This window comes from Triturus cristatus, chromosome 12 (assembly GCF_964204655.1).
Source record: "Triturus cristatus chromosome 12, aTriCri1.1, whole genome shotgun sequence".
NCBI classification, from domain to species: domain Eukaryota; kingdom Metazoa; phylum Chordata; class Amphibia; order Caudata; family Salamandridae; genus Triturus; species Triturus cristatus.
The window spans coordinates 91,131,090-91,154,314 of record NC_140595.1 but is presented as its reverse complement, the minus strand read 5'-3'; the positions used below and the strand labels follow the sequence as shown (position 1 = coordinate 91,154,314).

Below are 23,225 nucleotides of genomic sequence, written 5' to 3'. Positions count from 1 at the left end.
ATCCCCACGTCCATGTAAAGCCCCAAAATGTGCACTCCTTGGGGAGTACATCCCAACAGGACTGTAAGCCTTGGCAAGAAGCAGAGTACGCCCCTGAGCAATCAAGACAGAATGAACGAGCATACATAGTTACTACAAGAAACAGGCGCAAACATTTGTCAGAGGAAAACAAGTGTGAATGATACTGGTAAGCACTCCGCGTAGATCCCCGACAGGCTGGATGTCTGATCGAGATGAAAGGGAGAAGTTATTTAGACATATATACACCACACTGAGGAAATATGAATTTTGTGATCAGTTATGTCCCCTATCGTAGACCCCAACGGCTCCATGTGCATGCTACAAGTACATGTATGTTCCCTCCAGTTCCAGCTTTGAAGACGCAAATATATGTGCGTCCACCGTCAACATGTCCTCTTTCAGATCCGCCATGAATGGGTCAGATATTCCATTCCTAAGTATGAAAGGCCACCGACTTTATGTGGTTCACTTTCCACATTTTACAGATTCAGGCGAGTAGGCCCTGAATTCTGCCATCAAGCCTTTTCCTGCCTTCTGCCTCTGAAAGCTCCAGTCCGAGCCTGCATCTGTATCCATGAACTTTGTCCTACTCCCTGCGCAGCTAACGGTGCCTGATCCAGCCTGTTGCCTGCCAAAAACTGTATTTTACCTTCAAGATTATCTGCTCTGCTCCTCATCCGATGCATTCCTGTCTAGTAGTTTAGGTAAACATTCTTCCAGCTACCATGCAAAGGGCCAGGCCTCGCTGTCCTCGTGCAAATAATTCATAGCCCCTGTCACCATGGAAGATTCCTGCCCCCTCGCATCTCATGTAGACACTTAGACGCTTGTACACGCACTAACAGTCAGTATAGAATAGATTCTATCTTAGAGACCTTTCCTTTTGGATAACACAGTTCTTTAAACATAGGATATTAGATATGATTTGGGATTAGGTGGACATGACCCCCAGACTTCGGTCTCCACATGTAGAGCTAAATGTCAAGTCCCCTTCACCCTCTAGTTGCACGTCAATCACACGTCATGCGGCTGCGCGCGCACCTCTGCCAAATATTTCTGCTGACACTGCAGGATTCTCTTATGGATCCACCCACTTGTGACATCATGTATAATGACGTTTTATAAGTTACGCCTATATGTCCGCCTTTTTAGTTACGTATGCCTATTTTATCTGTATTATCAGCTGTTACGCTTCTTGCATCTGTCTTAATGTAATGCTTTCCATATAAATACCATTACCTGTCAATAATGTATGCCCCTTCCTTCCTGAACTCTCGTGGTGATGGAATTTGAAGCCTGCAATTCGAATTGTATTTCCTTTGTCGAGGAATAAAGCCTTTAGAACCTCTAATACCACGGATTCTGCCTCTTATATTTACTGAGTTATTCTTACCAGATTTTACCGCATAAAAAATAGTACCGGTAATGAAATATTTACCACATAAATTGGCGCCCGAACAGGGACACTTTCTCATCTCACGCGCCGGCGGTGCGTTGCAGGCCCGGTCTCCTGCTACAGCTGAACGGACAAAAACGCGTATCTGCAGGATTTCCTGTATCTCCCTCCGGCCAAGCGGGGACGACTGAGGCTGCGATCAACACCCAGACGAGGCGGTGAGAAGTGCGAAGTATCCCGACCAGAGCCTAGCTGAGAGAGCAAGATCCGAGGTATACAGAGGCCCACCAGGTTCCGAAGTTCCGAGTCCAGTCGAGTCGAGTCCAGTCCGGTCCAGTTTCAGTTCCGTTCCGAGGCCTTCCGTTCCGAGCTACCCGGTGAGTACCATTGCCGGGGAGGCATTTAACGTGCACATAGTCTGTGCCGGTCAAGACGGGTTTGGGTACACAAACCCGGTCTGCACTGTTTCAGCAGTGTATCTGTACTGTTTAGCAGTATATCTAGTATGTCTTGCATATAATTAAGTATTATTTAGTGTTACTATTATGTCAGTAACTAGTTTCCTATTAGTCATCATTATTCGTTAAATGTTAAATGTTGAATGTTTTAATACGTTCTACATATTGTGGTGTGAATGACTGTTCATTATTGTGTTTATTTGTATTAAGTGTGTTTAAGATTAAGTAACCAGATCTAAAAATGCCGCTCTTTTCGAAATTAAGACAGATCAAAACTAGAAAAGGGGTACTCGAAGAAGCTGTTCCCATTCCACCTAGGGATACTCCAGGATACTTTATGTATCATAAACATGGCCTAGATGCCGTATTATTTCTTGATTTATGGGTGGACTACACCAAGGATTTGCCAGAAAGTCAGAGATGGCCCGCAGCGGGGACCTGGGATGCAGATTGCATCATGAGAGTAGAAGAAGAATTATGGAAAAAGAAAGCCAGACAGTCACAGAAAGATGCCATTGAATTATGGCGTAAAGAATCATATAGACGTACAGAAAAAGCGCTCAGACAGGAAGAGAAAGGTAGGGAGAATTCAAATAAAACCCGAGAAAATCTATTAATTGAGGAAGGTACACGAGTAAAATCAGAACAAGCAGATAGACAAAGAAACACTCTTATGAATGGTATGTATCCTCTTCTGGCCGAAGGGTTACCTAAGGCTACCCCGGAAATACCAAAAGACTTGACTCCTCCATTGCTCCCGATAAAAGCACATCCCAAAACACATCCCAAAACAGCAAAGGACGTTTTCCTTTCCTCCTATTTAGATGACGTAGTTCCCGAGTATGCTAATACCATACCACCCACACCGCTTGCCGATGGTGTTCAACACCAAGAGCATCCGTCTGTATCCCCGCAACAACAAACTCCTACACAAGTTCCCACAGGTCCGACCGTTTCTGCTGTTTTTCCCACATCTACGATTTCTATCTTACGTCCAACGAATCCTTTCTTGCCTAGCACTTCAGATGGTGCTACAGGAGGTACGACAGACATGTTTGCCACACCGCCGCGAAATAAACAGACCCTTAGAGATTTAGCACTCCAGCGTACACCCCAACTAGCGACATCCGACATGTTTAAAGAACAGCTTGTGGATTGTAGATACGATCCAGTACCAGGTAAACAGGACAAATTGCTCATATCATCACTACGTATACGACGAGCTACATTGTATTTAATGACGATACCAGGGATGGTTGAACACCTAGACGATATATATCGCTTTGTCCTAACAGGGCGAGGTCCAGAAAGTATTAACGAAGCTATGGAATACCAGAAAGTGGATGTCCAAAGACAACTACTACGTTTTTTTTTAAACTGAGTGATTAGGAACCAAGACAGGCCTGGGGCAGATCATGATACCATGCAAAAACTTGTCAAATGGGGTCAGAACATATCAGACGAGAAACATGATAAACAGTCATGCATAGTAGTTATGTGTCGAAAGATCCGCAAGGAAATAGAACGAATACATAAAGAAAGACGAAACCCAGACAAGACTTGACAGATATCCCTTTTTCAGATCCAGACTTGACATTGTATGTAGATGGTTCATGTATGAGAACAAGTACAGGAGAGTTAGTGGCCGCTTACGCAGTCACAACAGACACTGAAGTCATTGAAACAAATTGTATTAACACTTTGTCAGCTCAAGCAGCAGAGCTCATCGCTCTGACACAAGCCTGTATTCAAGCCAAAGATAAGAAAGTCAACATATACACAGATTCACGTTATGCATTCAGAGTCGTCCATGACTTCGGCGTACTGTGGCGAGAGAGAGGTTATTTAACTTCTCACGGTGCCCACATCCAACACGGACCCCTCATTCAAGCCCTATTGGACGCGATTCATTTACCTACTGCAATATCGATTATGAAATGCAAAGCCCATACAAAAGTTACCGATATCATTTCTCAGGGTAATGACCTAGCTGACAGAACAGCTAAACAGACTGCTCAGAATCAGACTCACACAACTGACACGACAAAGACAATAGTTCCGACACCAACACATTGCATGACAGTTAAGGATCCCGCCCTTGATGTAATTGACATACAGACACATGCTACACCAGAAGAAATAAAGAAATGGACTGAATTAGGAGGGATCCAAACGGATCAAGGATGGATGACGAAGGAAAAATCTATATGGTTTCTTCCCGACTCCATGGTTCAAGTCATCATTAACACAATACATAGTCCAGCGCACCTAGGAGAAAAAGCTATGCTAGACAGTATTCAACACATTTGGTTCAACAAACACTTGCGAGCAGCAGCCAAACAGAAAGTTCGTACCTGTATGATATGTTGTCAGTTTAATCCAGGTAAAAGCATCCCCGTAGAGCAGGGTGGATTTCATTCTCCCGATCATGCTTTTGAAGTCCTCCAGATGGATTATATCCAGATGGAACGATGTCGAGGATTCAAATATGTTCTCGTAGTTGTCTGTGCTCTTTCCCGTTGGACAGAAGCCTACCCGGTTTCAGATTACACTGCCCCGACTACTGCCAAACAGTTAGTTCGAGAATTCTTCCCACGGTACGGTTTACCACGTGTTGTCTACTCAGATAACGGCCAGCCATTCTCATCCGAACTAATGAAACATGTTTCCCTTTTGTTAGGCTACCAATGGAAATTCCACTGTGTCCGACATCCCGAGGCAGCAGGTCTCGTGGAACGCCATAATCAAACTCTGAAAATTAGATTGTCCAAAATATGTAGAGAAAAAGGTGTCGATTGGATAGTAGCCTTACCAGTTGCGCTCTTTTACATGAGAATGGTAGCACATTCTCGAACAGGGCTATCCCCGTACGAGGTGATCTTCGGTAGACCACCAAATATGTGGGGGACGCCTATACCTCGCAAAATCACTGATGTTGACTGTAATATGCTGACAGATTACCTGGCTTCCTTGATGTCTGCACTACAATCTTGTCGTTCACAGGTAGCTGCAGCTTTTCCCGATAATACTGAGGTGAAGCCCCATGACGTGGTTCCGGGCGACCTGGTTCTGGTCCGGAATTTCGATCGGAAGACCCAACTGGAGCCTAGGTGGAGATCGCCAAAGCTTGTTCTACTAACTACAAGGACAGCCGTGAAGGTCGAGGGACGTAAAGGGTGGTTGCACTCGAGTCATATCAAGAAATTTTATGGACTACCATCCAGTGTGAATACTCAACCCTGCATTCCCTCACAGACAGACTCTAAGCTCCCCTTGGTTGAGCAGTCAAAAACGGAACTTTATAAACTAAAATTAAGATCTAGCAAGTCAGACAATTTGATTGTTTAAGTCCTCTCCAAGGTGAATCGGTTGAATTTGTCTCTGACATGTATCCTCTAGACCGGAATAGAGAAAGAAATCAACAGATGCAGCATAAAAAGCATGCGTATTGTAAATCACTTCGTAGTCACTGTACAGTAACCTTATTAATTTTGTTTTTTCTAAGTCTTCTGATCATCATTTCCAGTATACTATTGCACATGTATTACCCTATTTTTAAGCGTGCTTACAATGTAACTGCAGAACACTCTTTTAGCGAATTACCTCCGCATGAGTTGTCCTATAGATTTGCGCTGCACAACAACACATTCATTAGTATGTTACATCATTCCCACCAGACCAGCAATGCCACAAATTGTTGGATATGTGGCCGACTCCCTCCCTATCAGAACTATAAGGGAGTTTTGCCCCTCTTTCCATATCCGTTCACACACAATGGCTCCTGTGGAGCATGGTTTAGTTTGATTAATTCCCTAGATTCAAATTCCGCAGTTTATCAAGACAACTGGGTATGGGGAAATCTGAACCTAGTTTTGCTTAAAGTCTGCTACCCTAACAAGGAGGGACTTCCCAAAAGAACAGGAACTGATCTAGAAAATGAAGTATATGGATTAGGTAATTTTACACTTAACCTCATGATCCTGAACGTTGAATCTGAAGCTACACCAATCTTGCCCGCCATGTCAGTATTCCCAGTAAAAGGGGAATTATGTGTAAGAAAGAATGGTTCCATACACATGGGCCATAGTAAATGCACCACTGTAATAAAATTCAGTGATCAAGGCAAGTCTACATTTAGAGCTTCCCGTCATTCCTACTTCATATGTGGCCAGAACGCATATATACGCCTACCTCTAGATTGGGATGGTACCTGTTACATAGCATTCCTTCTGCCACCTGTCTTCCTAGCTCCTCCTGATTATCATAGAAATACCCATTTAGTACACCATAGACAGCAGAGAGATCTCCCAATTGTCGATTACACTGAAACAGCATGGGAGCAATATACAGATTTCAATAAAGGTTTCTTTCCCTATATAGGTACAGTCACTAATAGTAAGCTGATACGTAGATTAACTAGAACCCTTGAAGCAGTAGTGAACGAGACTACTTCCGCCTTAGGCAATTTAACAGAAGAGCAGTCTGCTATGCGGATTGTTGTGCTTCAAAATCGTCTTGTCCTTGACGTCATCCTGGCCGATAGGGGCGGAGCTTGTAGGGTCATCGGATCAAGTTGCTGTATTTTCATACCAGAAAATTCGCCGTCAGTATATAAAGCCATAACCCGCCTTCATAAGATTATAAGCCAGATACACCAGAGTCCAGGCACCTGGACTTGGTCCGGTTGGTTCTGGGGCGTGTTGTCCGCCTGGGGATGGAGGATCCTATCCTTCCTAGGTATTGGCTTCCTCATACTATTCAGTTGCTGCTTATGTCTACAATGTGGGCCAGCGATTTGCGGCCTGTGTGCCACATCGTGTATCCCACCTCCAAGTTTTCGTTCAAAATCCCGGAAGAAGAAAGAAGAACAAATGATGCTATATGAACAGATCGATGGATTGATGAAGATCGATATCACCTGAGGGTCCGTAGGGGACAAGGAGGGAATGAGGAAATATGAATTTTGTGATCAGTTATGTCCCCTATCGTAGACCCCAACGGCTCCATGTGCATGCTACAAGTACATGTATGTTCCCTCCAGTTCCAGCTTTGAAGACGCAAATATATGTGCGTCCACCGTCAACATGTCCTCTTTCAGATCCGCCATGAATGGGTCAGATATTCCATTCCTAAGTATGAAAGGCCACCGACTTTATGTGGTTCACTTTCCACATTTTACAGATTCAGGCGAGTAGGCCCTGAATTCTGCCATCAAGCCTTTTCCTGCCTTCTGCCTCTGAAAGCTCCAGTCCGAGCCTGCATCTGTATCCATGAACTTTGTCCTACTCCCTGCGCGGCTAACGGTGCCTGATCCAGCCTGTTGCCTGCCAAAAACTGTATTTTACCTTCAAGATTATCTGCTCTGCTCCTCATCCGATGCATTCCTGTCTAGTAGTTTAGGTAAACATTCTTCCAGCTACCATGCAAAGGGCCAGGCCTCGCTGTCCTCGTGCAAATAATTCATAGCCCCTGTCACCATGGAAGATTCCTGCCCCCTCGCATCTCATGTAGACACTTAGACGCTTGTACACGCACTAACAGTCAGTATAGAATAGATTCTATCTTAGAGACCTTTCCTTTTGGATAACACAGTTCTTTAAACATAGGATATTAGATATGATTTGGGATTAGGTTGACATGACCCCCAGACTTCGGTCTCCACATGTAGAGCTAAATGTCAAGTCCCCTTCACCCTCTAGTTGCACGTCAATCACACGTCATGCGGCTGCGCGCGCACCTCTGCCAAATATTTCTGCTGACACTGCAGGATTCTCTTATGGATCCACCCACTTGTGACATCATGTATAATGACGTTTTATAAGTTACGCCTATATGTCCGCCTTTTTAGTTACGTATGCCTATTTTATCTGTATTATCAGCTGTTACGCTTCTTGCATCTGTCTTAATGTAATGCTTTCCATATAAATACCATTACCTGTCAATAATGTATGCCCCTTCCTTCCTGAACTCTCGTGGTGATGGAATTTGAAGCCTGCAATTCGAATTGTATTTCCTTTGTCGAGGAATAAAGCCTTTAGAACCTCTAATACCACGGATTCTGCCTCTTATATTTACTGAGTTATTCTTACTAGATTTTACCGCATAAAAAATAGTACCGGTAATGAAATATTTACCACAACACATAAGAGGATGTATCTTGATGGGAGAAAAATAATCTGCTTTAATGTGTGGGATTAATTGATTGACTTTGAAACCCCATCACAGAAGTTTATCAGACACTAGTTTTGCAGTGTTTGAAAAGGCAGGCGATTTGAGCTGTATAATAGTAGGCTATGTAGCCCATGATGCACCACCCGTTTAATTTAAAATCAAGTATTTGCTCCTGCAATGTGGAGTGGTTCAAGGAGATCCATTGTATCGACTTCGCTTACTCATTATGGGCTGTAGAAATCTGTATTTGAAGTTAATTTTGGGGATGTTTGCAAAGCCTTACAGGAAAGGAATCTATGAAAAACAGTCTGCGGCAGGACTAAAGATCTTGTTTATGTAATAACAGTTATGGGGCCATATAACATTTTACTGCTTTTCGTTTGAAGACATAAGAAAAACATATTTGCATAAGGTAACTTGCTCAAGAATGAATGAATGACCTTGATAAACTTTCCTCCTTTACTGTCTGGTGCTTCTTCTAAAATGGAGTTGAATAGGGTACTTTTTAGGTCTTATGATTTATTTCCTAATTAGATGTACTATAAATACAATGCCAAATAACTGTTGTAATCTTTCTACAGGAAAGCTACACAAGCTAAATATAAATTAGTGAAATGTGGTAGTATTAAACAGGGAAATTATGTTAGTGTGTGCAGGATAAGAGGCCACCAATCTGGGCTGAAGCGAGTCGACTCATAAAAAATGAATGGACGTAGAGTAGGGGGGCAAATCGGAGTGAAGGCCTCCCCGTGAGAAGGTGAGGCTAGTACCATACCTGGGCTTATGTAGGAACAGCGGATGGGACACCATGTAAAATGTAAAAGCTCCAGTTGGATTTTGCCCAGTGATTTAAGGGAGATGAAAACGATGTGGTCTCTGAAAGAGGCATTGCCAAAAGGCATAACTAGGAAGGTTTTCCAAGCGGCATGGCCTATGTAATTATGAGCATGGCCTAAAACACGTGAACTAATATCTGATGCTTCACACAGTGTGCCACCTGGTCAGCATTAGGGTGCCTGTCTGTGAATTTTCTGTTTTTACACCCAGACATAGCACATAACAATAAACATATGCCTACAACCAGCTAAGCCTGTTGGCCTTGCCAATGCTGGTTAGCGGTAGCTGATAAGTAACAATGATGTTATTGTGACTAACTAGAAATGAAAAATCTCAAATCTGAAAATAAGAGACTGTAAATTAAAGGTCTGTGGACTGGGTTGTTGTCATCTTCAAAATGTCTCAGTCACTTCAGGTCTCCCCGGAACCCCGCTTTCCTCTGCAGTCGCTTGCTGTTAGACACCTGCGCTCATTTACTCCCCCCTACATCATTCTGAAATACTCCATCAGTATACCGCACCCTTTTCTAAAGACAATTTTCTAAAATCCTCCATCTGTAAGTCTCACAGGCCGCCACCTTCCTCTTCATCCCAATTATTTTACTCTGTCCTTTTGCATGTACTTCCTTGCGTCACCTCCCCTTTGCCAAACCCTTTAAACAATTGTATACACTTCCTAAGTACACATTGCCATAAAATTGTAATTACAGTTGACACATATGCTCTATGTACTATGCAGAGAAGCCAAACACATTTCTGACTTACTTACAGACACTGAGAAAAGCACACTGTCTTCAGCTTCTTCTCCAGAGCTCATACTTATCCAAGGGGTTTCAATGTCTTTGGAGAGAAACTGATCTTTGTTTTTGCCAGTAAAGTTACAGATGTGAATAAAGGGACTGGAATGACCCTGATTCACTTAAAGTGCTGGTTTTGCCTATCGTTGTTTTTCAATTCTCTGTTCTCATTGTCTTCCTTAGAGTTAATGAGAGAAAGACGGTCAGGAGGTTTGGGGATTTTCACATCCTCAACTCTCCTGCTTTCACCATCCCTTCTCAATGCTCCTTTCTTCCGCAGTCCTCGATAGAGCGCTCACCCCGCCTAAAGCTTTCCGGACCTCACACCAAAACATACGACACCCTTTACTAAACACTCCTTCAACAGCAAATATTCCTAGATCCTACAGCCATCCAAATGTCACCACTTACACATATTCTCGCCCCACTACCTGTGCAAGGCATACAAGCACCTACCTTCACCGTCTCCTCAAAACTGCATCAGATATGCTATAGTCACAAAAATATAGAGATCCTAGGCACAAAAATACAGATCCTACACCAAATCATTCAACTTTATAAACCAGAATCCCTCCACCACCATAACTCACACTCAAAACACCTGAATTCAGCAGGATCCATAACACACATCCCACTAAGCCAACCACGTAATCAGCAAGCACAAATACACTAGGGTCTAAAACCAATCTTGCCAGTTGCACGCATCACCTTCACCAACCAGAATCACTTTTACAGCACATCATAAGCCAATGCAGACCCCAACAAATTTGCACAGAAGCCCATAACAACATAAAACATCATAACTTCATAATAGTCTATGTTTATAACCTAGATCAGAGATGTGCTATGCTTTAAAAAAAAGATTGTGATGCTGGCAGTGTGACTGGGGAGTGGTGGAGGAGAAACAATGTGAAACTCACCTGTGGGCACAGAGGTAACCATGTCCTCAGTGTTCTGAACATCACTTCTGTAAAAGACAAAAGATGGAAATTAAGCGGGTGTGAATAACAACAGTCTAAGAATTAACAGTGGTTTGAAACAAACGACCATCCTAGACAGAACGTCTAACTCCACAGATTGAATGCATGGCTCACCTACTTGCTAGATGTACCACCTAAATACAGAATAAAGGATCTCTTTGATGGGCAGGGCAGTACTCTTCAAGATGATGACCCTCCCCTGCATGCTATACATCCTCCAGAATACCCTTTACAGGGTGCTGCAGCATTTTTTCACTAAAGTCAACAGTGAGCGATGCACACTCCTCTGGAACAGAGGTAGCTCGTGCATATCCCTTAGGAAATTATAACAGGGAGTGTTCGAGGGAGGATTGGCGGTACCTGATCTCCGTGCCTACTATTGGGCCGCCCAACTGATGATCATAATGAAATGGGTGTTTGGGGACAGGGAGGAATCAGCCTACAGGGAAGATCACGGGGCTATGGGCGACCAGGTGGGCATGCTCCTGAGTCACACTCAGGCAGTAGTGATAGCATGGCATGAAGCTAACAGGCACCTAGGGTGGGAGGGCAAACTGACAAAGAAATAAATTGAGGGGCCACATTAGATGGAGTTTGATAGGGATAGACAGGCTGGGGTAAGTTTGGAGGAGGGGGACACTTCTGTCCTTTGAGGACCTATAGGTGGAATAGAACATGGAACATGGGGAGAAATTCAAATACTTACAATTGAGGCATGCATTGAGGTGTCATCTGCCCGAAAGGGGAACAGCTAATGGAATCCTCGCCAACAGAGGACCAGTTGCTATTAGACCCAACGCCGACTAAAGCGGTTTACCTGGTATACCAGAAAATAATGAATAATTCACCAGATCACCTTTGCTCGCTACGGGAGGTCTGGTAGGGCGACATAGGCTCATAGAGGACGATGACTGGGTGGAGGCTGTTCAAAGCCCCAGGGAAATAGCCATAAGGGCCCGTTTTCGCCTTTAGCAATAGCGCATACTACATAGTTCCCAGTCGTGGCGTGCATGACTCGTGGGTGATGGGTGCTGGTGTGTGGGGAGTGTGGGGGTTCGCACGGGGATGAATTTAAAAATAAATGTAAAAAAACCTTTACTTACCGGATCCCGCGCCGCTTCCGCTAATGGCCGGGTCCCGCGTCACGAAGCAGGCATCCTCCCTCCCCTCCCCTAAGCCAGTCACAACACTGCAATGGCAGCGTTGTGATTGGTGCGGATGGCGCCCAGCCGGGCACCTGTGGGGAGGCCATTTTCTCTATATAGGCTGCATGCAGCCTACATAGAGAAAATCCAGAGTGCGCATGACTGGTTTGGTCGGCCCCAGAGGGCTGACCAAACAGTCAGGGTACTCAGAGTGGGGAAGCCACTCCTCCCTGACCCGACCCGCCCTCAACCAGGCATACCATTCTACTTTCTTGCAGTGTGAGAAGCAGAAACATAAAATGGTATTTAAAATACCATTTTATGTTTCTGCTTCTCTCACTGTGAGAAAGCAACGGGGCGATGCTCCTCCACCCTAATGGAGGAGCCGCCCCTGATAGATCTTACTAATCTCTATCCAGGTTGCACCACATAGGCCGCTGTGACTCTGCTTTCTGCGCAAGTGAATTTGGCGCGGTTGGGACCTTTTCCCACACAAGTGCCCTCAGACCCAACAATACTGGAGGGAGGTCCCAGCTGTCATGGCCACCATTACGGGTCTGGAGGTTTCGTTGAAGGCTAAATGGCTGATACTGGGCATCTCCGAATAGATCCAGATACCATAAACTGTGGCAGGCACTAGCAGCAAGAAGCTGCAACCACAGCAGATAAGAGCAGTAGGGCCGGGTTGGGGGGGATTCGACAGACGACCGCGAGGGAAAATAAATAATTAATTTTCCCTCGTCTGTCGAAATTCCCCCTCATCCAGCCCCACTGCCCTTACCTGCACGGGCTGCAGCTGGCAGAAAGGGTGGCTAAAAAGAACATCGCTAAATCATTGGGGGGCAAATAGACCCCCGAATATCCAGTACTGGAAGATGGACTTAAACTGGTGCCAATTGGCGGAACATGAGGTGTACCAGAGCCGGGACTACCTTGTAAATACGAGAAAGTATGGGGCAACTGGGCTCATTGCATGGAGACCTGAGGAGGGCTTGGGGGTAGGGCTAGAGGGAGGGTTAGGGGATACTTCTCGTCGGTCCTGCTCCTGGTAGAATACTGTGCCTGTGGCAATGCGAGTGCAATATATTTGATAATGCAATCACTGTTGGAAATAGTTGTGGTCTGTATTTCCCAAAATTGACCTGCTATTTGTATCTTTCATTCTACATGTACTGTTGTATACTGAACAACTGTTCAATAAAAAGATTAACCCCCCCCAAAAAAATACAGAATAAAGCAAAGACATTTTTTACACATAAGGGCCCTATGAAGATGAACGGCAAATCCTGGGTGTTTGGACACAGAATTCCTAGAATGTTCCTAAATTTAACACAGTAAATGGAAGGTCCAGAGTTTAATGGTGATGAAATACCAATCAAAAAATGGAACCCCAAAAATATGCTCTCTAATATTCAGGCAGTCATCTGGAGTTTTTTAGAAGACCCAAGAGACAACCAGCCAAGAACATAAGTCATGCACTATGAATGCCGTTTACCTTCCTAAAGCACTTGCGTGCACCCTAATTACTCCTGCGGATCCGCTGCCCTTGAAATGGGCTCTCCTCAAGAACTAACAAAAATCAGCCCTGGTTCACGTTAAGAGACTGGGCCTCCGTTTGCAGAGAAAACTCTTCTTCTGTAGAATACCAAAGAACACTAGTTTAAGAAAATGGATTTGCCAGAAAATGTATATTCCCAAATAAAAGAACGCCCTGAGAGAACAGGATTGAAGGCTAACAGAAAGGGAACAAGCATTGGCATAGCCAATAGGTCTCGCCTTTGGGACCTTATGTGTTTAGCCAGAACTTTTGGCTATGTTGTAGAGCATTGAGGCTGCTGTGCATTATGTTGAAAAGTTATATTAAAAAGTGTGAAGCATTTTTGTTACCTTTATACAAACGAAGATGACATTAAATACAACTGAAAAACCCGATTAAAAAAATATTTTAACATAAAAAATGTCTTCTACTTTTTTGAACTTGCACTGCTGGCAACTTTTTCCTCCACTGAGTGGTATTGGGTGGAGTGTATGTTGCATTCAGTAGAGTGTAATTATGTGGCGTGTAATTATGAGGCACTGAGTGGTATTTGGAGTGTTTGTTGTATTGAGTGCAATGTAATTATGTAGCATATAATTATGTGGCACTGTGTGGTATTATGTGGAGTGTATTTATGTTGCATTGAGTAGAGTGTAATTAAGTGGCGTGTAATTATATGGCACTGAGTGGTTTTATGGGGAGTGTATGTTGTATTCAGTAGAGTGAAGTTATGTGGCGTGTAACTATGTGGCACTGAGTGGTATTATTTGGAGTGTATGTTGCATCGAGTGCAGTGTGATTATGTAGCAAATAATTATGTGGCACTGAGTGGTATTGTGTGGAGTGTATGTTGCAGTCAGTAGAGTGTAATTATGTGGCGGGTAATTATGTGGCACTGAGTGGTAGTAGGAGTGTATGTTGCATTCAGTGCAATGTAATTATGTAGCATATAATTATGTGGCACTGTGTGGTATTATGTGGAGTGTATTTAGACCTATTGCATTGCAGATGCTTGTTCCTTCTTTCATTACTGGTGTGCAGACCTACGTACGTATGCATCAGTTGAGTCACAAAGTGGCTGCGAAGGAGCAACCCTTGCGTCCGGCTCCTGTCAGGCTGTCATCACCTTAAGGCGATGACGTGTTCTCTAGTGCTTACTTTTCTGTGTCTATGGGGTCTTACTCTGCACTTCTGAGATTGTAGTTCCTGCGACTGAGAATTTGGAGACAACCAGAGAAAGAGAGCTACAGCCTGCTCTGCTGCTGAGTAACGCTCACCCAGAGTGAACCATTTTTCATTGACTGGATTTTAATTGCATTTATATAGTGCCTTGTAGCTCTGCGGGTTCTTCCGAACGCTTACCGCAGAGAACGAGTTACGGAAGCAGGGTAGGGGGAAGAGGACTTCTGGGTGAGTGCGAACTCCACCCGGCGGGTTTCAAAGCGCTAGTTGGAAAATGATAAAAGATTCTGGATGAGTTTGAAAGTGAGACAATGCCGAAAGGGGGAGGAAAAATTAAGAAGGGGGAAGAGAGAGAGAGAGATTTACAGATTTAGAGAGCGAGAGAGATATTTAGGGAGAGAGAGAGAGAGAGAGAGAGCGAGAGAGAGAGATTTAGAGAGAGAGAGAAAAAGAGCGAGAGATTTAGAGAGCGAGAGATTTAGAGAGGGCGAGAGAGAGATTTAGAGAGAGGGCGAGAGAGGGATTTAGAGAGAGATTTAGAGCGAGAGAGAGTTTTAGAGAGAGCGATTTAGAGAGATTTAGAGCAAGAGAGAAAATTAGAGCGAGAGAGCGATTTAGAGAGAGAGATTTAGAGAAGGAGATTTAGAGAGAGAGATTTAGAGAGAGAGATTTAGAGAAGGAGATTTAGAGAGAGATATAGAGATTTAGAAAGAGAGAGAGATTTAGAGAGAGCGAGAGAGAGAGAGATTTAGAGAGAGAGAGAAAGAGATTTAGAGACAGAGAGAGCGAGAGGGAGAGAGAGAGAGAGAGAGAGAGAGAGAGAGAGATTTAGAGAGAGAGAGAGAGAGAGAGATTTAGAGAGATTTAGAGAGAGAGAGAGAGATTTAGAGAGAGAGAGAGAGAGAGAGAGATTTAGAGAGAGAGAGAGATTTAGAGAGAGAGAGAGATTTAGAGAGAGAGAGAGAGAGATTTAGAGAGAGATTGAGAGAGAGAGAGAGACATTGAGAGAGAGAGACATTGAGAGAGAGAGAGAGAGAGAGAGAGAGAGAGAGAGAGAGAGAGAGAGAGAGAGAGAGAGAGAGAGAGAGAGGGAGGATTGGCTTTTAAGGAATCAGCAATGAACGGGAAAGTAGGTGCTTGCTCGGGACTGTGCATAGGGGGCCTGGCGGGGGAGGGGCTTCACTGGTCAGGACGGTGCATTGAACATAGGTGGAACCCTTGGATTGCCCACAAGAGCTAACTGCTCAAAATTCTGCACGGAACACTAGGGGCGAACTGCTCAGGAATGTGCACGAAACAGCAAACTGACGTATCAGGATCGTGCACCTAGCATAGCGGGCCGACTACTCGGGATTGTACACAGGTAGGGAGAACATTGCTTTGGATTGGGCACAATTAGATGGGTGAAAACTATTCAGAATTTCGCACAGTTTGTTAGGGAGAAAGAAGCCTGCTCAGAATTGTGCACAATTAGGTAGGGAGAACACTGCTCAGGACTGTACATACTCGGTATAGAGAAGCAGTTCTAACAGTTAAGCCACTAAGAGGGGGGCATAAGTGGGCACACAGCAACCCTGCCTACCAAGAGAGGGATGGGCTCCTTAAAGACGGGACGGGATGAATACTCATTGCAAATTCACCAATTCCGAAACAAAACATAATGGGCAGAGTAAAAACACAAAAAACCAAAGTAAACTAACGAAATCCAGCCAAATCTGTGACGCCTGGTGTAGTCTCCATTCTCAAAGACTAAAACTTAGCCCGAGGCAGTGTTATTAGCCAATCGCGGGGTTATAGCTACCACAAGGTTCTTTCTTAAGAGAAACAAAAAAACAAAAAAAGAGCACCATCTGTTTCCTATTACTGCCAACGTGATAATTGGAGACAGATAAGGTTGAAGCTCTCACCTGTGGATCCTAGGTTATCCAACAAACAAGGCGGGACAATCACCTATCTTGCACCAATTGCGTGCTATGTTTTTAAAAAACACACATGCACAAGCCAATTGCGGGCTCAGAAAAAAAAGCACATGCACGAGTGTGTGTTCGGAGCTCAAAAGCCCTTACTTAATGCCTCGCAGAGCAGCGCATGCACGCTGGCTCAGGCGAGACATAAAAAGGCTGGTCGAGCAAGAAGAGTCATGATAGGGTAAGGGTTTGCCACCCATCACCCTTCTCTACCTTGCTATGAGTTAGAAATTGAAGACTCACCAAGGTTACCATAGCGACATCGAAAACATCTCCAGCTTTGGGATTGGCCTAATACTGGAACTACTGAAAAAAGTAAACAGACGGCACACCAGCTAGGATGTTCAGCAATTACTGTTGCAAATGAAGGAGTAACGACTCACAGGTTGGCGATGGTGGTGGTGGAACGGCACCTAAGCACTGCCCAGTGGAAATGTCAGCCCTCCACCACAAAGGCTCTTAGTGTGAAGAATTACCTCAAAGGAAATATGTTCAAGCCTGAGTTGCGAACCCCTGACTGAGCACCATCACTTTAACACTTTAAAAAGAACACTTCTTTTTTTGATAAACACATTTTTATTGATTTGACAGAAAGCACCAACCATACATTGTTGTAACGCCCTGAACGTCTCAGGATCGTTTAACAGACACGATAATGAGAACGCAACCACTTGTGAAGGTTTAGTTATTTTAATGAAGGCAAAAATAATACAAGGAATAAACAAAGGTTATAGTCACTGGAATCCTCCAGGCTAAGTACGTTACCAGCCCACAGCACGGATGGTCCTAACCGTCCTCTGCATATACGCCGATCCCGGCGTATGCCAACAGAGGGCAGAAATGAAATGGCCGACAATGCCAATCGGTAGGCTGTGAGGGGCACGAAGAGTGTTGGGGCGAATCGAGGAGTCAGGGAAACACCCAGCCGGGGTCTCTACCTGAAGGGAGCAGCCGCTCAACCTCTTCCTCAGACTGCACCGGGACGCGGAGTCACCTCCTGGTGATGCGTCACCGATACCCCAATCACAAGCAAAGAAGACTGAACCGAGAGCAGCCGCTCGATCGATCATGTGGACTTCCGAGTCTGTAACGCGGCAAACACCTCCTGGTGTGCGTTACAGCTGGCAGTCCCTGTATCTCTGGTCGGGCTGGGAGTTACGACTCCAACCAGCAAAAGCGCCACTGCGCTTTGACTCAGCCGAGTCAAAAAGCGAAGCTCAATGGTTATCTGGTAGAGCTTCCGGGTCCTTCACAGGTGACGATGGGGCAAGACACGGCCCAGGGAGTAACGACTCGACCTACCTCCGTTCTTGCCTTACTGGAGCACCACTCCGGAACACTGCTCTTCACTAAGCAGGTACGTCGGTTGTAAACACAATATCCGACAGCGTTGTACCTCCCGGTTCCTCCCTTTATAGGGCGTTGTTTTCCTTGAGTTATGTAACAGCTCTCCTGTTTACATAAGGGCGTGTTTTCCTTGAGTTATGTAACAGCTCTCCTGTTTACATAAGGGCGTGTTTTCCTTGAGTTATGTAACAGCTCTCCTGTTTACATAACCTCTCAACCGCTAAGCATCCTGGGAGATGTAGTCCGTTTTCGCTGGTTACCGTTTTCCTCCCCTCGCATGACAGGAATTCTTGACAATTGTGACACCATAATGGCACAGGAATATATGCAACGTTCTTGTTAACCCATCTGACAGAGAAGGATGGACACAAAGCGATCTATGTTCAACCATTCCCGGTGAGACTAACCCATTCCCCCCAACCACTACCCCCAGACCCCTCAGTATTTCTTGGGACACCCATGTGCCTCGTATATGGTTTTTTCCTGCGTGGCGCACCAGTCAACCCCGGCTCGCCATCGCCCAACATTTGGGGGGGGGTCAGGGCACTTCCAGGAGGCCACTATGTCACCATTGCAGTCGTAAAAAAAGGTTTCTTATTTCTAGACCCATCCAGCCCGTCTGTGATGCCTAGAATCGTGTGTTTTGGGTCATGTGGGATTTCCCGCCCTAGTATTTCAGTAAGTTCCTCCTCAATGTCCCCCCAGAACCGCGTCAAGCATGGGCAGACCCATACCATATGGAAGAAGTCGGCTGGCTAGTGGCCACACCTAGTGCAGGCGGGGGTCGAGCAAAGTCCTGCTCGATGAAGGCGCGCAGGGGTCAGGTAAGCTACATGTAGGTAGTATAGTTGTACCATACGCAATTTGGCAGAGGCGGTGACTGTCCTGGGGGTCATAAGGGCGTCACGCCAATCTTCCTCCTCCAGTGTGCCCGCACAGTCCTCCCATTGCACACGTTGGCGAACTAGATATGTTGGGGTGTCATTGATTAATGATCGGTAAATGCGAGAAATAACGCCCTTCCCCAGATCCCCAAACAATCTGTGCCTCTGGCGGACTATTGTCTGGAAGCCGTGTACCCGTCGTGAGGTGTACTTGAAGAGCATGGCGCAGCTGTAGGTACCTGTAAAACTGTGACTGGTGCAGGGAGTGTCTGGTTTGAAGGTCCTTGAAGGAACGCATTTGGTCACCTACCCATACGTCACCCAGTTGTGAAATTCCTATAAGGTCCCGGGATCGGAAACCCTGCAGCCCGTTGACCTCACTGAGCCAGGTACCATGCCACAGGGGCGTGCATTGGGTCAGTGTATGTGTCCATTTAGTGTGTTGCAATGCGGCACGCCAGGCCAGCAGTGTGGAACGCGTCACCTCAGGCAATCGGGACGGAATAGGTTCCCCGTGTGAGATGTTGGCCTGGTATATGCTGTCCACTAGTTATAGTGGGCACCTTGTACCAGTCCAAACAACCCTTATTGATGAATAGGTTTAAAGACAACCTTTATTGAAAGCTATCCTAGTGGTAGCTATGGAGAGCAGCCTTCAGGCTGAGTCTTGAAGGAGTGTAAAGTAGCTTGGTTTACCAGATTATAACCTCTTGAATAACTAAATTAAAGGAGAACCACACAAGGTATATATAAAATATATGTATTTATTTCTAAACACTCACTACTAACCTCTTTATGAGATTAGAGTCCAAGATATACAATAATACAGTTCTATAACAACAGTAAATAGCACAATATACAATGGGCAACGGGGGGGGGGGGGACCAAACCGTACACTAAGAAAGTGGTATAAGACCCACGACTTGACTAGACACAGTGCCTAGAGCACGTAGAATCGCTAGGACCCCAAGGAACCACCCAAGATAGTGACACAGGAGACCCACGGGGACGTGTGCAGTGTGAGAACACAGGCGCAAGCCCCATACTATTCTATGGGAAAGTCGCGGTTGGAATTTTAGAAGTTAAGGACACTTAGGAGAGGACTTTGAGCAAACCCCTTTAGATTTAGGGGGTTCTAGGGCCAACACCCAAGGGAGCACCGGAGTACTCGAGTTACCTCACCCAGGGAAGCCGGGTGCATAGGTGTCAAATGGTGTCGGGAATCGGCGTTGATTTCAATGGCTATCTGCTGCAAGGTGCTGTTGCCGGGAAGAAGAAAAGTGTCAGGTGTGCTCCAAGCCTGGATCGGAGATCAGAAGAACCTGAAAGCAGAGGGGACAGAGTCTGGGTCACTTGCCAGTGACCAGGGGCACGATAGACGAATGCCCACCGATGTCGGGTGTTTCAGGTGCGAAGAGGTGAAGTTTGACTCTGCAGCCATGAGGACCAGGAGGCGTCGACGACGACCAGGAGCTGGATTCGAGCTGTCCCACAAAGGATGTAGAGTGCTGCGGTGTCGGTGCTCGGATTGAACCCAACAAGCCTTGGCAACAGCAATCCACGCAGGAAGAGAAAAGATGCTTCGGTGCGGACCAGCAAGGTCCTGGGGACTCCCCAAGCGATGGAGAGTCAGGGCACGTCTGGAGCAACCAGGTAAGCCCAATTAAAGTTAGAGTTGCCTTCACAGGGACCCACCAGTCGACGGACCAGGGATCGCGAAGGGACCTCGAGAGGAATCACACAATACCAGCCCACGGGTCACTCGGTGAGTGTAGGCCAGTAATCTTCGGTGGAGACACTGCTCGGGTGTGGACTACAAGTAGCCCAAAGCACAGCCTCAAGGATCGATGAGAAGCATATGCACTTGCAAATGTGCACGGTGTCCAGGGGTTCCCGTTCCACGGTCCCCACAAGGGCTACGGGTCTCAGCTTTGCTGGGAGCTCGGGTCGGCCTCTGGGAAGTCTGGGAACCCACCTCCTGTATTGCAAAATCTTCGGAGTCCGGCGGGAGCTTCGGAGATGCAAACTGGTCAGATGCGTCTTAGGTGCCTGCCTTGCAGGGGAGTAACTCCTTTACGCCTTGTAGATCGTCGAAGTTCCAGGATTATGCATCAGAGTTTTTTCCAAGTGTAATCTAAAGTGCTGTAGCCAAGGCTTCCTATCTTATACCCAAGGAAGGGGTGGGACAAACTCTAGGGACCCACCTATAGCAGGGTCAGGAAAGAGGGGTGGGTACACACATTTCCTGTGTCCAGTTTCGCGCCTGAGCAGGTGCTGGTAGCCCCTGCAACCGGTTTGAGCTGGACTATGCACAGGGACACCAAATGTGCCTCCAGTGCGGACTTCAAAGCACTCTTGGAGTGCACCCACCCAGCCCCAATACACTAAAGCCTGTCTGTGAGGCGGTGAAACCTCCCGGTGACAGGAAACCTATTGCCCAGGTCTCCCCTGCCGGCGTTTCGTCCAGCTGCAGGAGGGCAGACTCGTGTCTGCGGCTTGCAGCATCCACTTTGTGATGCCAGGGCTTTGTTAGCTGGTATTGGGTATACCGGTGCGGTCATGTCTCTCCCTCTAGAAGGGTGGGATCATACTCCCACACCATTTACTGGTGTGGGGGCATGATTCCAAGGTGTTTGACACCAAACACAACATGTTTCCATGCAGCCATTCCAAAGTTAGCATTTACCGTGAGGTTATAAGGCCTTAAGAGTATATGGTTTGACTGCATCACAAACAACCCCGGAATAAAGGTTCCGAAAGCTGCAGAGGGGCTCTGCTCATGCATGGGCACCCTCTTACATGAAACCCAGCACCCTGCCTTCAGGTTTGTTAAGGCATGCCATAGGGGTGACTGATAGGTTTACATGTGCAGTGATATGGAGAGATATAGGTAAACTATATCTCAGTAAGGGGTGCATACACCACCTTACCCAGGCTGCAGTAGCAGACCTGTGGTGTCATTTTGGAAGGCTTCCCAGGGGTGGCACAATACATGCTGCAGCCCCTGGTAGGCCTCTGGGGTACCTATGCCCTGGGTACATAGTATACAATATACTGGGGACTTATAAGGGTACCACAGAATCCAATCTGAAGTGTACCTAAAGTACTGGTAATCAATTTAGAGAGGAAGCAGCTAGGCTGGGGTCCTGGTTAGCAGGGCCCCAGCCAGACTAAAGTCGAAAAACAGTGAAACATCAGCAAAAAGAGGGGGTAACTATAAGAGGCAGATCCTACTCTCATACACCCTGTATAGCATCGACTGAACTCTGGTCAATCCCAGCTCACTCAATTCAAGCCTGTATGCCAGATCAGACCAACTCCCATTGAACCAGTTGTGTAGAGATAGTAGACGCATGGCTAAGTAATATAGATATAAGTGGGTCATCCCCAGGCCTCCGAAGGGATGACCCACTTATATCCTAGTGACACTCAGAGCCAGGCGGGCCCTCCCTTTCCCCCAGAGGAACTTAGAAGCTGTGCTATCTAGGTCCCAAAACCAGGCCCTCTGGAAGCTGAAAGGGGTGTTCTGTAGACCGTAAAGGAACCTGGGAAGAATCATCAATTTAAATAGAGTGACTCTCCCCATGGGATTCAAGGGCAGTGCTTGCCACTTCTGGAGGTCTACCTTGGCCTTCTTCACTAGGGGAGTAACATTGAGGGCCCAGCTGAGTTCAGGGAGTAGAGTCCCCCATATTCCAAAGTATTTGAACGAGTGGCGGCGGAACGGTATGCTGGACAGCCAATCAAAACACTCCCTAGACATGTGGAGAGGGACCAGGACCGACTTGTCGGGGTTCAGCTGGTGGCCTGAGGCCTGCTCAAACGAGCACAGGATATGGAGACTATGAGGGCCTGATTGCGCGGAGTCTGCTAAATAAATTAGGACATCGTCTGCATAAAGGGCGATCTTGTCTGTCTCTGTTTTGGGCCACTCCCAACGCCGCACATGTCCACTCCAGCGTATCAGGGCCGCCAGGGGCTCCATCACCATAACAAAGAGCAGGGGGAAAAGGGGACATCCCTGCCTCGTTACTCAGCAGATCGAGAAGGGTTCTGATAGGGCCCCATTCACTAGGACCTGTGCCCTCGGGCGAGCATATAGAACGCGGACTAGACCCCGAAAGCGGGGTCCAAAGCCCATCGCGGCCAGAACGTCTTCTAGAAACCCCCAGTCTACCGAGTCGAAGGCTTTCTCGAAGTCGACAAGGAGGATCGCTAAATAGGGGGTAATCAAGTGACGATGGGCCAGGGCCAAATGCAGCCTCCGGAGACAGAGCCGGGTACCACGCAAGGGCATGAACCCACATTGGTCTGAGTGAACCAACGTGGGTAAGTGGAGTTTGAGCGGCTGTGCGAGAACCGTGGCAAACAGTTTCATTTCAGTATTGATAAGGAAGATGGGGCGGTAGTCCGTACACCGTGGCGAGGGTGGCTGGGATTTGGGAAGGACCACTATGGTGGCCATATCCGTCTCAAGAGGGAAGGAACCTTTCTCAGCCGCCTC

At 46.3% G+C, this 23,225-nt stretch overlaps 1 protein-coding gene across 2 annotated transcripts in view; it reads right to left on the bottom strand.

Moving 5' to 3' along the window:
• DAP3 (death associated protein 3) overlaps nt 1-23,225 on the bottom strand; it is a 93,365-nt gene that overhangs the window by 37,630 nt on the left and 32,510 nt on the right. For both annotated transcript variants that reach the window (XM_085637968.1, XM_085637969.1), the window contains exon 2: nt 10,600-10,646. In XM_085637968.1, coding sequence (XP_085494094.1) covers nt 10,600-10,641 — 42 coding nt within the window. In that variant the 5' untranslated portion in view covers nt 10,642-10,646. The remainder of the gene's footprint in view (nt 1-10,599; nt 10,647-23,225) is intronic.